At 40.8% G+C, this 16951-nt stretch overlaps 1 protein-coding gene across 4 annotated transcripts in view; it reads right to left on the bottom strand.

Annotated features, from left to right (window-relative positions):
• Positions 1 to 4410: 4410 nt before the first annotated feature.
• The window catches only part of Arhgap29 (Rho GTPase activating protein 29), a 64518-nt gene continuing 51977 nt past the window's right edge, over positions 4411 to 16951 (bottom strand). For all 4 annotated transcript variants that reach the window (XM_021195836.2, XM_029537331.1, XM_021195837.2 and 1 more), the window contains 9 exons: positions 16415 to 16519; positions 15199 to 15297; positions 14038 to 14177; positions 13197 to 13385; positions 12848 to 12985; positions 10638 to 10870; positions 9097 to 9427; positions 8481 to 8589; positions 4411 to 6478 (listed from right to left, as the gene is read on the bottom strand). In XM_021195836.2, coding sequence (XP_021051495.1) covers positions 5601 to 6478; positions 8481 to 8589; positions 9097 to 9427; positions 10638 to 10870; positions 12848 to 12985; positions 13197 to 13385; positions 14038 to 14177; positions 15199 to 15297; positions 16415 to 16519 — 2222 coding nt within the window. In that variant the 3' untranslated portion in view covers positions 4411 to 5600. The remainder of the gene's footprint in view (positions 6479 to 8480; positions 8590 to 9096; positions 9428 to 10637; positions 10871 to 12847; positions 12986 to 13196; positions 13386 to 14037; positions 14178 to 15198; positions 15298 to 16414; positions 16520 to 16951) is intronic.

Raw genomic sequence — 16951 nt, 5'->3', positions numbered from 1 at the left:
CACGACTCTATGGGGCCACACCTATTCAAACCACCAAAGTTGTCCTGTGCTAGAATTCAACATCAAATTCCAATGTTTATTGCATTTATATTTTCCTAGAAAAGTCTTCATTTTTTTCTTACTTTTCTGTATTTCTGCCTAGAATTATTTTCCTTAAACCATTCAATTTTAATCTTTTGCTTTCACTTCTTTTCCCCAAGTGGAGTTCTTGCTACATGGCTAGCATCTGGCCTTGAATATTTCCACTGATGAGACCCTCCTGATTTAGACTGGTGACTAGCTAGGATTACAGGCAAGTGCAGCTGCACCAGGCATCATTTATCACACTTGAAGAGAGCCACTGCATTCCAGCTTCCAGGACAAGCCTTCTTTTCTCTAACCCACCTAGTTTTACGTCCACAATGGGTCACTAATTCCCGTTGTGTTCCTAAAAATAAACTAATTTACATCACTTATCCCAAAGACAGTGGCTTATTTGGGGCCTTTTGTCACTTGGATTGCTGACCCCTTTCTTGTGAGCAAAAGCTAAACACACCCTTGGCATCTTGTTCCCTCTAGGCTTAAATCTCTTAAAGCCTATTAGCCCTGCTTCCCAAACTATTATTTGGGGAGAGAATGGAAGGGCTAGCTTATTAAGGCTGTCATCTGTTTGCTGATTCAGTATAACCTGCCCAAGTCACTGAGACTCAGATGAAATTTTGCAATTTTTTTTTTATATGCACACACAAAAAGAGGGCTCAGAGTTGGGATAGACCCTAATCTCAGTGTCCTAGCAACTAGAAAGAAAAATCATCCTTCATGTATGGTAGCTGCCTTTACTTTAAAAGATGAAGTTTTAGAGATGAGACAATTTATACCAAAGACACCTGAGTTTACTTTTTGCTAGCTATACAAACTTTAGCAAGCCGTTTGTTGTGGATTTGCTTGTGTGAAAAGGCAGCTAAGCCTGTCTCAAAACTATTAAATAACTACAAAGTGTGTTTAGTTTTTTTAAGAGTGCAATAAGAAATAAAACTTAGAGAGCACCTATGGTAGCAGGCTGTGCCACGGACTCTCAACCTGGAAGTCAAGACACCCTTGGCAAACCTCTATCTCAAAAAATATTTACAATTCATAAATTTATAGTTATGAAGTAGCAACAAAATAATTTTATGGTTGGGGGTCACTACAACATGAGGAACTGTATTAAAGGGTTGCTGTGTTAGTAAAATTGAAAACCACTGTGTGCCTACAACTATTACTAAGACCTAACTGTAGTGTAAGGTACAGTCTGTACCTGTCTGTACCGCTTAGAGCAGCATTCACTTACCACCCAGAAGGCTTCAAGGCTAGTGACACTGTTGTGGTTGGGACCCGTGTCTCCCAAAGGCGGTGTTGAAAGCTCGCTCCCCAGTGCGGCCTGGTTCAGAGGTGATTGGGTCATGGAGATTCTCATTCACTGACAGCTCTATAGCTAAACAGACTATTAGGAAGTGGTGGAGAACAGAGGAGGAAGGGCCTGGTTGGAGGAAGACATGAGGCATACCATTGAAAGATTGGTCCACGGCTCTCTGTCCTGGCTGCCCCCTCTGCTACACACTCCCTCAGCTGTGATAATATGTCTCAGCTCACACCCAGCTCAGTGAAGCCTGCCAACCATGAACTGAAACCCCTGACAGCCAGGAAAGAGCTCAAACGTTTCCTCCTTTGTCTGCCTCAGGCATTTTATCACAATAACAAAAAGCTAACACCTATCATTCTTTTTCACATAGGAAGACTTAAAATACCAGGACAAGTGGACAGGAACATACCCAGAAAGCTGAGGCAGGTTTTCTTGTGAGGTATTGCTACTGCTCCAGAATTAATGTAAAATGCCAAGGACAAAACCCAAAAGAAAACTCGTAACTTAGAAACATGATTAAGTCTTCACTGTTTTGTTTGTTTGTTTGTTTGTTTTTGAAATGTTAGTTTTAAACTGGCAAAGTAATTATACTAGTTGTGAGGAGACTTCAAACCACATAGGGCTTTCACTGAAAAGCTCTCTGCAATCAAGTCAATATTGAGTAATTGCTTATTGTGAAGTGCTTTCTTCTCTTCCGCCTGGGCCTGGAATTCCACCCGTGTGCTGAGGACTAACACTGGTGAGGTCAAGCTGTCAGGTCAATTAGTGTGGTCTGGGAGGATGTGGTAGAGATCACAAGTTTTGTTTTTTGACACATGACTTCTTTGTGTAGCCCTGGCTGTCTGTGTTCTTTATGTAGACCAGGCTGGCCTCTGCCTCCCGAGAGCTGGGATTAAAGGTGTTCACCACCACACCCAGCAAGCTCAGAGTGTTGATTGGCATGCTTGGGACCAGTGTGATCAGAAGCACTGCAGCCTTCATTGATGTTTTCTGTAGCACAGATGAGATGCCTAGGGAGAAGGAATTTTCAAGTATGGAAAGGAAAGACTAGATTAAGCGTTCAAAGATCTAAATTTCATCCAAAGGAGCATGAGATTTTTGAAAAAATGTCTAATTTTTGGCCTGAGAATAGAAAAGGGCAGGTGACTTTCTGTAACTATTATGTAACAAGTAATATAACTTTCTAAATTAAAAACCTATAAATGAGGTGGCAAAGGCATTCAAAAGTCACCTTGAAAAGATCCCCACTCCCAAGGAGGCAGAGGCAGGCGGATTTCTGAGTTTGAGGCCAGCCTGGTCTACAAAGTGAGTTCCAGGACAGCCAGGGCTACACGGAGAAACCCTGTCTCAAAAAAAAAAAAAAAAAAAAAAGACCCCCACAAGTCAATTCTGAGGAAATTTCTGCACTAAAATGCAGGATATTTTCATAATCTATTCTGTAAAGAAAGAATCTGAGTCTCTACTGATGGAAATGAACAAAAGAAGGAACACCTTCCTCACAGCAGAGCACCAAAGCCACCAACTCACCATCTGGCAATGAAAACAGTGATTCAGGCAAGACCTATCAATGGACTCAATGCTGGCTGTGGGTAAGCCAGTGGAAACCAGGTATAGTTTCTAAGAATCTACTCCCAAAGTACTTAAAATTTTCATTTTTCACTGCACATGATCAGTACCTGTTGAATGCAGGCATTCATTTGCAAGTCACGGCATAGGGTAGAGGGTCAGAGGACCACTATGTGAGTGGCACTTGTGGTCCCGACTCTACCTGTGAGGAAGCATCATATGAACCCAAACTGATACGACTTAAATTGGTCTGTGGCCCTTAAGTGTCAAGGTCATAAGGTCAAATGCCAAAAAACCTGTTCCAGATTGAAAGAGTCCAAAGAAACTAAATTCCTTGGTCTGGGGTTGGGCTGTTGGCATGGTCAGGAACATTAATGAGGCAACCAATAAAATTTGAATTTGATCTATTAGTTAGACATCACTATTATGACAGTTTTTCATAACTGCTTGCCAGAAATTTCCATAAAGCTTTCTGATGGTCTCCTAGCTTCTGCCCTTTCCCCTTGCTCACATCAAGGGAATCAAGTTTCAAGTCAATGGGGAGTCCCTAAGTCCCCATGGGCGGCCACCACTGTTACTGGATAGCAGGCACAGTGGACACTGTGGATACTCTAGAAATGCAACTCCTTCTGAGAGGCTCGCTACAACTCCCAGGAAAAAGGGCATCCACAGGCTGGGAAAGAGCCAGGAAACCCTAAAGATAGCAAGGTCTCCAAGTGGAACTGTCACTTGGTAAGTGGGGAAGAGAGGCAACTTTATGCCACGATATACTCATGAGCTGGGCTGTCTCTGCATACTCAAGCTGGAGTTAAAACCACAAGTCTAACTATGGGATGGTGAGGAAGTAGTGGAGATGGTGGGTTATGCACACCCGAATAACAATGTGAATATACTTACTGTTCCCAAACCACACATGCAGAAATAATTTACAGTGAACTTATTTCACAGCAAGAATTTTTAGAGGGGCACTGGTTATTAAGTACTCTCTGATGATACTTAGTGCTATCACACAGTCACTACGAACACCAACCATCAAAGTCAGAGAGCCCTGCATTTTATATGAATTCTGTGGAACTTGGAAGCATGTCAGAGAAGTCTCTCCTCTGTCAGTAGCAGGGGAATAACAGTAGGCCCACTAGCCCACTACAGGTCACTCTGAAAGTGTATGTAGAAACTTTGTTAAGTTTGTATCATATAGAAGGGACTCAATAAATGTTGGCTGATTTCATTTTAGGTTCTCACAGCAAGAGAGTGTTTATAAGCTTCATCATGAAAAGGCTGGTTAATTTCTTCCTAGTTCTTAATGGCACAGAGACTCCAACACAACTTGTCCTAAAACACTCCATGTAATAGTTGAGGGATGCATAACCCTAAGAGCTGACCCCTAAGTTGATGGTTAATTACACTGGAGATCACAACTTAAGAGGCAATATTGTCAGATAAGTCATAAGAACCTGAAATAATTTAAGAAGTGGATATATACATATATTTATCAAATATAACAAGGTCATACAAAAGCATAACATAATTCACACGTATGAAAGGATACTGTGTGTGCTGTCCCTTTTACATCCTATTCAGACAAACAATGATGTAGAGAGGAACAGGAGTGCACAAGTTCTGAAAACTAGATTGTTAGTTTGCTTTTTAAACAAAACAGATCTGGTCATCTACACCTTCTCTCAAATTTCTAAACACGAGGCTTACTGACGTGTACCCTTAGGATCAACTTAAATAAATCTTCACTCCATTTGAAAGAACTATACATTTTCAATGGTTGAAAGTCAGGTAGAAAAAGAATATAAAATGATCCATAAGTCAAAACATTTCTTATAAAAGAAACAGTTTAAATAAACCCAGGTAGTAAAAAGAGGAAATGTACTGAATTTAAAAACTTCTGAAAATGGCATCTTTCCTGGACCACTGTATAAATGTGTTCAGAACTGTTAGAAACAAGAGTTTATACACACGAGACTAAGGGATAAAACAAAACAAAACAAAACCCCCAACCCTACCATATGTATTAAATCCATCTAAAGTCAAATAAGAGGTAACTGAACTACACAGTTCAGGTTTAAGTGCATTTTGGGGGGTACAATTTAACTGCCATGTGTAAAAATTGGCAATTATAATTAAATACAGACTGGTAAACCCTTTGGCCATTATGTAAATATTAAAAAGGTGAATTTCCAATTGAAAAATAGAAGCTGACTTACAATTACAGAAGCACAAATGGTCAAAGATGCCCTATGAAACTGCGAGGAGCCACAGCACATGAACACCACTTGTGTTCAGAAATACTTTATAAATATGCATTTGGTCTCACTCTCCACACTAAAGCTGATTTTTCCCCAATTGCACCTACTGCTAAACATTGTATCATATATCAGTGATGCATTTAAACGGATCATTTTTCAGGAAAATCAACTCTAAAAAACACAAATTTACCCATTTTTCTTTACAACTTCAAAGATCATTCCAGTGAGGCTAAACGGAGCCTTGTCAGAACACTCTCCCATCCCGCATGATCAACAAACAACACACTGACAAACAGCTTTGGCAATCCTATACAAAAGGGCCCTGTCCAAACACTCCTCTCACAAAATGACAACACAGAACAAAATAAAACAGAAAAATCTACATTTTGACAATCCTACACAAACTGTGGGATTTCATCTTCAAGGTCTTCGAACTGCTGCATTCGTTTTAGTCGTGGTCTCTGGCAAGTTGGAGTCCCCTCAGGCGGCAGGGCAGGCTCCTCAGAGCTCTCTTTAGGTTGACCACTTGTCTGCACAGGACAGGCCAATGTGGCCTCTGAGTCTGGGTCTGACTTTGTCACATGGATCTGGGGCGCATGCACCAGGACAGGAGGCACAGCTATTGAGGCTAAGGCCGTTTTCTCCTCAGTCCCCCTGACACTGAAGGTGGGATCAGGTGGTTTGTAAAATGTCGTCCAGTGTTGGGGCTGCAGTGTTCTGGGTGCTCTGACAGCAGTGGCGGGGCAGGAGTCAGAGGACCTGCGCTCTGACACATCTCCTGCAGCCCTGGCTGGCTCTGCATGTGCTTTACCACCGGAATGGTCCCTGTCATTCCCAGTGTTTACTGTCAATCCCTTCTCAGGGTGGGCACTGGGAACAACCATCGGAGTCTTGGCAGTAAAATTGTTCCGTGCATATTGTATGTCCCAGGATTTCTGTACATTCTGCTGGTCAAAGCCATTGACTTTGGAGCGAGTAGTATTTGAGTTGTCCTTTCTATGGAGTCCTTCAAAGGCAGGGTTCTTGCCAAACTTGTCTGAGTCTACGTTTCCTACATTCCTGCTGCTTCTCTCAGTAGGAGAACTGGCAAGAAGCAGCAGCCGGTCTACAGGCAAGCTCACAGGTCTCATCTTGGTCCTGGGAGTATGTCTCTGCACGCTGTTTGCTGCCCTATCAGATTTCAGCAGCAGCAGCTTGGGGCTCTTACAGACATCTTCCATCTTTTGGGATGCTGACTCACGCTCTTGGTCAAAAAGCAAATGTACTTTGTTGTCTGAAAAAGGAAGTTGCACACAATAAACACTAGAATCCAAGAAAGACAGACAGACGCTGGACAACAGAAGGGATACTATAAATGTCCCCAACACAGTACCGTCTATGCAGAAGACCTAGCTGTTCTTTAAAGATACAGTTGGAATTTAAAAGTTCATTTAATTTTTGTATAAATCTATGCAAAAAAAAAAAAACAACCACAAACATTTTACAAATGAGTTAAAAACAAACAAAATACAGAACCTGCTCGTCTAGTAATTTAAAAAATATGTTCCCCATGAACAAGTGTTTTCTAGGTCAAAAAGGTCACCTGCCGCCCCCCCCTTCCCTGCTCATATGTAGCAGATGTGCAGCTTGGTCTTCATATGGATGGTGAACAATGGGGCAGGGCTATCCCAAAAGCTGTTGCCTGTCTGTGGAATCTGCTCTCCTAACTTGGCTGTCTTCTTGTCTGGCTTCAGTGACAGAAGTGCCTAGTCCTTCTTGATGTGCCAACTAGGGGGGAAACCCAGGGGTGGCCTCCACTCTCTCAGAGAAGGGGAAAAGGATGAGGGAAGGGAATATGGGTGGAGAGTCAGGACGGGAAGTGATCAGGATATGAAGTGAATAATAATAATAATAATAATAATAATAATAATAATAAAAAGTCAACAGGCAGACATTAGTGAGTTAACTCAGAAAAATTACACTACCTCCAGCCAACTAAATGCAAGCTTGCCCCAAACACCAAGAACTTAGGATCTGGTTTTTAGCCACATTCAGCCCACAGTGAGGGGGGTGCTCACCACAGCTGCTCTGCTAATAACCTTATATCTCCTAGGTCAAGCTAAGGCTGAAGGACTGTGCACTGCCATGTCCAGGTGCCAGGTGCCCCCAGATTTACTTGCCTCTTTTTCCATCAGTCTGGTCCCATGGCCACACTCTCACCTCGAGTCCTCAGCTCCCCATACTGTCCCCCCCACCTTCTTCTTCTTTTGGCTATATCTACTCAAGAAATTCCAATTCCTGCAAAGGTCCTGCCCTTGAGCCCTAGCTCCTTGGTGTTGAGAAACATCAAATGACTTGGCGCCCTGATATTGTTCTGATTTTGAATAGCAGCTGGAAGTGTCTGCTCTGAGGTCTTACCTCCTCCCCCATTCCTGGGTATGGCGTGTGTGTATACAGGTGACCACGAGCGTCACTTGTCATCTCATCTGACCTCTCATTCCCCTTGCACTGCTAACCTGTTTACTATGTGTCTCTCTCTGTGTACATGCGCACAGGTACTCTCAGAGATAAGAGGGACTGAATACCTTTGGAGCTTGAGTTGAAGCTATAGGCAGCCTTGAGTGGCATTCAGAACTAAATTCAGGTCAATTCAGCAAGCACTCTTTAACAATGAGCCATCTCTCCAGTTACCAGATGACCTTTCTCCCCTGGGCTCCAAAAAATGTTCCTGTAATCTACTTCCCTGGGTTCTTCCCCACATTCCCAGAATACTCTAAGGGACCTGACTCACTGCAGTTGGCCTGCAAGACCAAAGGACACACCTTCCTTCAAAAAGAGTCGCTAGCATAGTACAAGACAGTGTAGGCTCTGCAGCCAGAAGCCCGGGTGGGTCCTAGTCAGTTCTTGACCCTGATCAGCACTGGATAGGCCCCACACTGTCCCTACCTGCCTTCACCTGTCACATAAGAATACATGGATCTGAGTTGTAGGTTGGTCTAAATGTCCTAACAAAAAAGTTTTCAGAACTATCTGAAATATAATACATACTAAAAAGTATCTTAAATTATTTATGTTTATTACTATTTCTAATTAGGAACCTAATTTTATGAGGTAGTGAAAATCGAAAGATAGGTTAAATTTACAAACCAGACAGAACTAGATTCAAACCCTATGTGAATACTTTTTGGTGCTATTTCTCTCTCAGACTGCTGCAGTACTGGGGATTGAACCCGGTGCACACACTTGGCCTTTAACCACCGTTTCCTTATCAAGGGTTACTTCATAGGGCTACTCACCGAGGAGCGGAGCGTCACATTTCCCCAATGCATTCTGTCTGTGTTCTGATTCTTCAAAAGATGTAGTTAATCCAAAAGTTTTGCTCTCACAATCTGTACTACGGATATCCTGTTAACGGGAGAGAATTTTCACACTTGTGTACACAAAGTACATTTCAAAAGAAGGAGTTGCAAGACCATTAAATTACTGACATAAACATCATACAGTTCTGACCCAACTCTGTACCAGTCCAAACTTTGCTCAACAGTTAAAGGTGCTGTTTACAAAGACTGACAACCCAAGTATGATTCCCAGAGCCCACATAAAACAAACCAACAGCCAGACAGCCAGACAGATGTAGTAGCATGCATCTGTAATCCTATGCATATCCAGTGAGGCATATACCTTGGGACTTCTCAGAAGTTTCTCAGCTAGCTAGCCTGGATCACACTGCACAGTGGCAGAAACAAGACAGACCCTGACTCAACATGAGGGAGGTGACAATCAACTCCCTAAAGTTGTCCAGTGACTTCTATCCAAGTGCCATGGCAAGGACAAGCCTGTCTTGTCACTTGTGGGCATGCATGCACATGCACATAAACATATACACATACAAATTAACAACAAACAACTTACTTCCTTTGAAGAAAAAAAGAGTGGTTTCATAGAATGATCTGCGTCTCTTTCATCTGGTGATAACAGAGGTTTTGGAAGATACCCTTGATCAACCTGAGGTGCAATAGCACCTGTGTTAGATATAACAACAGCTTGAGGCTGGAGGGACCCATCAAAGATCTTCTGTGAGTAAGTAATAAGGAACTCTACTAATCGTGCCTGATTGGAATATTCAGCAAGGGACGAGATGGTGACAGGAGCCGTTGTAGGCCTTGGCCTAATGAGAGTTGGTCCAAATATCACCCCCAAGTTCTTAGAATTCATCTTGTTCTCTTCTGCATGATCCACCACTCTGCAGGGCAAAACACATACAGCTTTATGAGACTTGGCTACTGAAGTTCTTCAGTGTAGTTTACTATGGGCTGGGAAGAGTGGCTTCATATTTCTATCCAATGTTTCCAGCCAGAGCCTGGCACACAGGAGGCTCCTGAGGTACCATGTTGGCTGCCTGAACACACTCAGGGTACAAAAGTCTACAAAACAGTCAAGGGTCAAGTTGTGAGAGAGGCCTTTTGACTACATACCAAGTTTGATTTAGTCATATTTTTGTAATAGGATAAAAACCAAGTAGAAGGAATTACTGACATTTTCCCAGTAGAAACAAAGAAGAAACCCTTAAAGATTACTTCTGTATAGATTTCTAGGTCTTTATAACAGAATAGTACTGTCAGTCTCCTCTAAACAGGCTACTGCTCAGGCCCAGGTGAGCCCCTGGCCTCCACCTACACTGCTGTTCTCCCACCCCATTTACTTCCAGTTCTTATCACCTTTTGTTTCAATGACTTCTCATGGAGACAAGAACTTTAGAGAAGACCTCCCCTCCAGCCCACTGTCCTTGTCTTTGCCAGAAAGATGTAAGAGGCAAATCTGAGCATGTTAGATTCCTGGCTCAAAAATCTTTAGTGGGTACAGAAGCAAGATGGCGAACTCAGCTGTCACGCATGCAGGATTGTATCAGGTCCACTCTGTGTGCGCGGCAGGTCCCACTCTGTGTGCGCGGCAGTGGAGCCTAACCGCATTACCTTAGTTCCTGAATGTGAACTGCTCCTCCCCATCTGTGCTTGCTATCCCGGCCTGCATTCTTGAACTACGAAATCACTACTGAAATCACTAATCTCCAGGCTGGCCTGAGGCTGCTTCTGCTGACTTACCCCATCTTCCTTCACATGCTGTAAAAACCTATCGAACAAAATAATGCTGTACTATGTATGTATGCAGGTCTGTGAGCCCACAGATGACAGACACTCTGTTTCTCCAATTAGAGCCAGGCTCACAGGACATATCTGAGGATGAAGTTGGCTGCCCAAACATGCAATTGCTCTCTTTTCTCTAACCTTATGAAAAATGAAATCTATTTAAAAGAAATACATGAATGTACTTAACACTACGGTACTAAAAATGGTAAAACTAAAAACACATTAAAAATGGTAAAAGTGCTGTATTTTATTTAACAAAGCCCGACTCACTCACTAAAAGAGGCTCTATTTATAAAGAACCCTTACCGCTTCAGATGCACTATGAGGTAATGCAGACTGTTGAGGTGGGATGCTGGCAGCTGTCTCAGCAGGTCTTTGCTCTTCAGAAGGATGCGGTTGACTTCTATGCTCACATGTGGGTGTTTCTTGTCGTCAGGGCTATCTTTCTTTGCCTCTTGTTCTTCATTTACATGTTGTATCTCTTTTGCAAGGTCTATAAACTCCTTGTACAATCTGAATAAAATAAATGGTTCTGGAAGCTAAAGAAATAAAATTACATTATGAATATGTTCTTTTTTCCCCCGCTGTTAACTTTTTTTTTTTTGTTTGTTTTTTTATTTTTATTTTTTGAGAGAAGGTTTCTCTGTGTAGCCCTGGTTATCCTGGAACTCAGTTTGTAGACCAGGCTGGCCTCGAACTCAGAAATCCGCCTGCCTCTGCCTCCCAAGTGCTGGGATTAAAGGCGTGTACCACCACCACCCGGCTAACATTAACTTTTATTCACAGCTACTCAATGATTCACCATGTCCTTTTAGGTTAACAAGATTTAAAGCAGGTCTTTAACTATGTATGACTGGAGCTGGAGAGATGGCTCAGTTGATTAAGAGCACTGGTTGCTTTTCTAGAGGACCCAGGTTCCATTCCCAGCACCCACATGGCTGATCACAACTGTCTGGAACTCCAGTTCTAGAAGATTTGTAAGATCCTGGTCTGCCTGGGCACCACACGTGCATGTGGTACAGATATACATGCAGGCAACCATCCATACATATAAAAAAAAGTTAGATGTGTATGTTTGCTATAGGCATGACCTATTAAGTTAATCTGAAATCAGTGTTATAAATTAAGACAGTAAACTCACAGACAATAAAACTCTAAACCTAAAAGTTCCACAAGAGATTTAAAAATGCTCATCTATGTTTACAGTTCTATTCATTATGTTAGCACCATTGAAAACATATCCACTAATGCAGATGAACTAGCAGGAGCAGACCACCAGAGTTTGCAGAAATTAGAGTGGCCCTAAGGATACTGAAGTTTCCAGCAGTGGAAGAAAAGGCTGAGTGAACCTCCTGGAAAGTGCTGCATGACAGGAGAAGCAGGAGAATGAACAGAGAAAGGGGAGGAGACTACAGAGCCAGCACAGGCTGCCGAGCACTCAAAGCAACGGTACAGCCACCTACTATCTCCGTCTTCCATTGAGAGAAGGAAATAAAAATGTTTACAGATGAGTAAGGTCCACTTTGTTCAAGGATTAGACATGAACAAAACAGAAAAAGACACAAAGATAGGAAACATTTTCTTCACAGTAAAAACGAAACCCCAAGACAACAGCTGTATAAACAGACAAAGGGACCCAGAGCGGAGCTCCAGGGACTGCCCTGCTCAGGACTACCGGCGCTACTCTCTTGGCTACTATCTCTTCAATTTCACCCAAGAACAGAGTGGACATAACCCAAGTGGCCTTTGTACCCGACTCGCAACACTGCGCTAGATTCTTATTACCTAAGTATCAGCTTCTGCCTGAGGCCTCTTACTTTACCCATAGACAGAGGTTTTTGAACATATTAATGTAAACTACTGATCCAATACTGAGCAAAGAAAAAGACAATCTAGGATGGCCTACTTCCCGACCATATTCCTGTTAGCTTTCTAGTACACCCAGCTTCAGGATAGCTCTGCTTATTGTCCCAAACGTGTACTTCAAGTTTTTTCCCACTGACCATCTAAAATTGTTATTTTGAAACATCAGGGAAGACAAAAACCAAACTGATCCAAACAATGCTCTGCATGTGAGGCAGTTAAACACTGGCCTTTCCTTAAAAAGCTAAACTACACTTTCAAGTTAAGTTTAAGACAAACATTTCATGTTAGTTACTTTGTTCTGTCCAGGAAAATGTTTATTTCTTTACACAGTTAGGAAAGAACTTCCACATGGAGTCAGGAGGCTGTAACTTGGAAAGACACACAGCGGAGGTCTTTTTTTAAGGTAGACTAATATTCTATAAATATTACTGTGAAATGAGAAATCAGTTGTTTATTATTAATTATTATTATTATTATTTTATGTTTTTAACTGTATGTCTGATTTATTTGTACTTTGACCTATACATAAGATATCAGTATGGTCTATATCAATGAAAATGTGTACGTACAAAGGTTAAGAACTGAAAAAATACAAATCACATTTTTACTGTATCAAATATGGTGATCAGTTACAAAAATAAAAACTTTACCTGTCGCAGGTATAATTTCAAGACATCACAGATGTCATGTGAACTGAATTCTGAAATGTCTACTAAGTGCATCCCATTTTCCAAAGCTTGGCACAGTTTTTCAGTTTTTATTTTGTTTCCACAAACACGATAAATTCCCTTGAATAGAGAAACAAATTCTGCTTTAGTTCAAAGGGCCACTGCAGAAATCTAAACATACCAGATGTGTCTACTTCACTTATTTTTAGTATTGCAGAAAAAACATAGTTAGAGCAAATAACATTTAAAAAAAATTGGAATAAAATCAGCTATTACAAACTAACAGTACAAATTCACTTTTCACTACAACAAATGACACACACTCAGGTACCTGGAGACACAAGGCTCTATTTTCAATTTCTGAGGCACATATTTTCAGTACAAAAGGGATGCCATCTGGTTCCTTTTTTGCAACTTGTATGAATTCCGCTCCAAAGATGTGCATTTTTCCCTGAAGTTTTTGATGACCACAAATAATGACTAGATTCTCCAGACACTTCCGATGACAAACAAGGAGACACTACAGGAAATGACATTAAAACTCATCAGTACCCTTTAGATCTATTCACAACTGAGCAAACTATGACAGATCGATAACATAATCAAAACCAGGTTTACAGTGCATTATTTGTAAGGTCCTATGACCTAACAAGAGAACAGAATACAAAACAATAAAAGACACGCCGTGGGACAACTTATTAAAAACCTATCTGTAGGGTAGAAGAATGGGAAGCAGCTAAAAGCACTGGCCGCTCCTCCAGAGGACTGACTGGCTTGCAGCTCGCAGCACCCACAGGATGGTTCACAACCTTCTCTAACTCCAGACCCAGGGGATCTGAAATCCTTCTCTGGCCTCCAAAGGCATCACAAACAGTTGATGCACAGACATTCATGGAGGAAAACCATCAATACACATAAAATTAAAAAAAAAAAAAGCAAAAAAGATATTTATAAAAGAGCCTAATAAGTAAAATCCTAACAAAAATGAAGTGTATTTAGTGAAAAAAAAAAAAAACCATTATTTAATGACACATACATATGAAGATGCCCAACGCAACCTATCATTTTATAGTCTAGTAAAAAAAAACAGAAACAAAAACAGCTGGTAAATACAGAGAAATCAACCAGCAAACAACGAGTGAGAGGGCCGATGCACGTCCAACAGATCTCACCTCTTCACACTCAACGCCTGGGAACATTACGATGCCTTCACAATCCCTGCATTTTGTGGGGGATCTCAACTTGCGAAACTTGTGAGTGAGAGCTGCCTTTGACATCAAAGTTTTCTTAAATGCTCCGAGGGAATTGGGTCCTTGTAACAGAAACAGTACATGAGAATGGAAAGATGAGAAAATCTTTATGTATTATGAGCAATCCTTAGACTTTTCAGTCATCTACATATTACAAAAAAACTATTGTCTAGGGTTTCTAACAGCAAAACAACTTATAGATATAACTCCACACTTCAAATGCTTTAATACTCATCACCAAACCAATAAGCTAATTCTAAGATGCCAAGACATAGTGTCCTCAAGATAAACAAATTTATGCTTTTATTAATATGCCTGTAAAGAGCAGTGTGTTTATAGGTGGCATTATATTCCTAAGAAAACCCAGTCACTACTTTAAAAGAGTGAGTTACATGAAGCTTGAATGGGAGCAATATGTGCATTAGACGGTACTTACTAGTCTTATCAAACTACAGAGTAATACTACTAGTTATACTCTTAATCATAGCGGAAGTCAGATTCCCTGTAATTTGTGAAATTCTGCCAAAAGAACAGTATACCAAAGAAACAAAAACAAATTTCTATCAGTTCAATTCAAGTCATGAAGGCAAATGATTTTTATATCCTAAACATCCACAACTTTCCCCATCCTTGAGAGTACATTTATCTGCTTTTTTCCTCCCTTGGCTTCTTACGGTTTCCTCATTATTGAAATTGTTGTTTTGCAGTACTTGGGAAAAGGCAGGGCTTCATGCACAGTAATGAAGAGTTTTACCACTGAGGTTTTCTGCCCATGGTCCCTGCACTGTTAAAAATGAGCTTTTCCAGAATTTATGCAATGCCATGCTTTTAACAAAAAGTCGCTGTATTGGACTTATGAAAGAACACTATATGAACTGTTGTTCACACACTGCCAGTAAATTTTAGATCTAGTAACTTTATTTCTTATTCTTGTAGATATATTTTGATCATCTGATCAGTTCATTATCAATCCATATGTATGCATAAACAAGCAGATCCATATAACAAAACTAATGATCTAGTATTATGCACTGCCACTATTTCAACTGGCTTAGTGGGTCCTAACTGAGAAGAATGCAATACCAGCTTCTGAAGGCGACGGTGGCTCTCTCTCATCTAGATCATCAGCAGAAGACATGGTTCCACTGGATGGAGTTCGTGGAAGTTTCCGATGAAAGTCTCCTAAAATGAAATTGTGGATACCTTTACCTGACTATACATTGAAGAACAGTGAAAATAGGCAGTGATAAAATTTGTATTATCCTATTATCTTTGATTAAAATTTTCTTCTATTCTCAAAAGCTAGGTAACAGGGGACTCAGATATCCATCCCTAGGAACAATATATATATATATATATATATATATATATATATATATATATATATATATATAGTTATTCATTTATATTTAGTTTATATATTTATATAAGTAATATATTTATATTTATATTCTTATGAGACCTTACTATTCATTTCTGGCAGTAAGCACTTGAGGTTACAGGCTTTACAGAGACATGCAGCATCTTCTGTATCTAATGTATGACAGAGTAGCTAATGTAGTAGTAAATATTGGCAGTGGTATGGCCTAACATAACAATTAACTAAAACACACACACAACCCAAATGATATTTTCATTACTAAGTTATTATACAGTATGAACACAGGTAGCTATTCGCATCAACATGGATAAAGGAAGTCAAATGAATCCTTTGGTTTTGCCAGGCCTACTGGGGGAGAACACAAGAGTCAAAGCTTGTCTTGGCTACAGAATGAGCTCAGGCCCACTTGGGTAACTTATAGGTAGCCAGTCAATGAATGAATGAATGAATCAATCAATGTTAAAAAAAACCAAACCAAAGCAAACCAAAGCAAACCACCCGGGCCCAGGGCCGAGACCTGCCTAACCTACAAAAGACCCTGAATTCAATCCCCAATGCCAAATGAAGATTAAGAAAACGACTCTATCTTTATAGTATGCAGTAGAGGTCCATGAAATATACTACTAAAAACATTTCAAACAGTTATCGAATGATTCATTCTGGTGGGATAGGAGGTGATATCTTTATATATGTGTGTGCATACACATGTGCATGTGTGTTACTTATATATGTATATAAAGGGGCTTCTCATGTACTACCCATGTTCTGCTTGTTGGGTTTTCAAACATGTAAAAGTTTCATTGTTTTTCTTTAAAGTACACATATGCATGTATATTCTCTTATGTCTGAGATAGTTCAAACAGATCATTTCAATCTCTCCCTGAATTTTCAGTTAGACTTAATATTTAGTTACCGTACCTGGACTTATAGACTCTGAATCCAGAGATCTAGACTCACTGCTTCCTCCAGTGCTCTCTGAGTCACTAAACATTCCGAACTTCCATGATCTTACAAAAGAAGGACCTTTAAAAAAAGAATAATTAAAAACTTGCCTACACCAACCAATGACTACCCCAACTTAAGACCCATCCCATGTGAGAGAGCAAACCTCTGGCCTGTTAATGATACTCTGCTATGCTTGCAGACAGAAGTCTAGCATAACTGTCTCCTTAGAAGCTTCATTCAACAGTGGATGGGAACACATGCAGAGACCCATGGCCAAACATTGGGAAGAGCTTGGGAGTCTTGTGGAAGAGTGGGGGATAGAACTGAGCAAGCCAGGGGGCGTCAGGGACACCACAGAAGACCTACAGAGTCAACTAATTTGGGCCCAGTAAGGATCACAGAGACTGATCCACCAACTCAAAAATCATGCATGGACTGGACCTAGGTTCCCTACACATTTGTAGCAGATGTATAGCTTGGTCTTCATGTGTCCCCTAACAATTGGAACAG

The sequence above is a fragment of the Mus pahari genome, chromosome 4 (genome assembly GCF_900095145.1).
Source record: "Mus pahari chromosome 4, PAHARI_EIJ_v1.1, whole genome shotgun sequence".
Lineage (NCBI taxonomy): Eukaryota > Metazoa > Chordata > Mammalia > Rodentia > Muridae > Mus > Mus pahari.
This window is presented reverse-complemented; position numbering and strand designations above follow the sequence as displayed.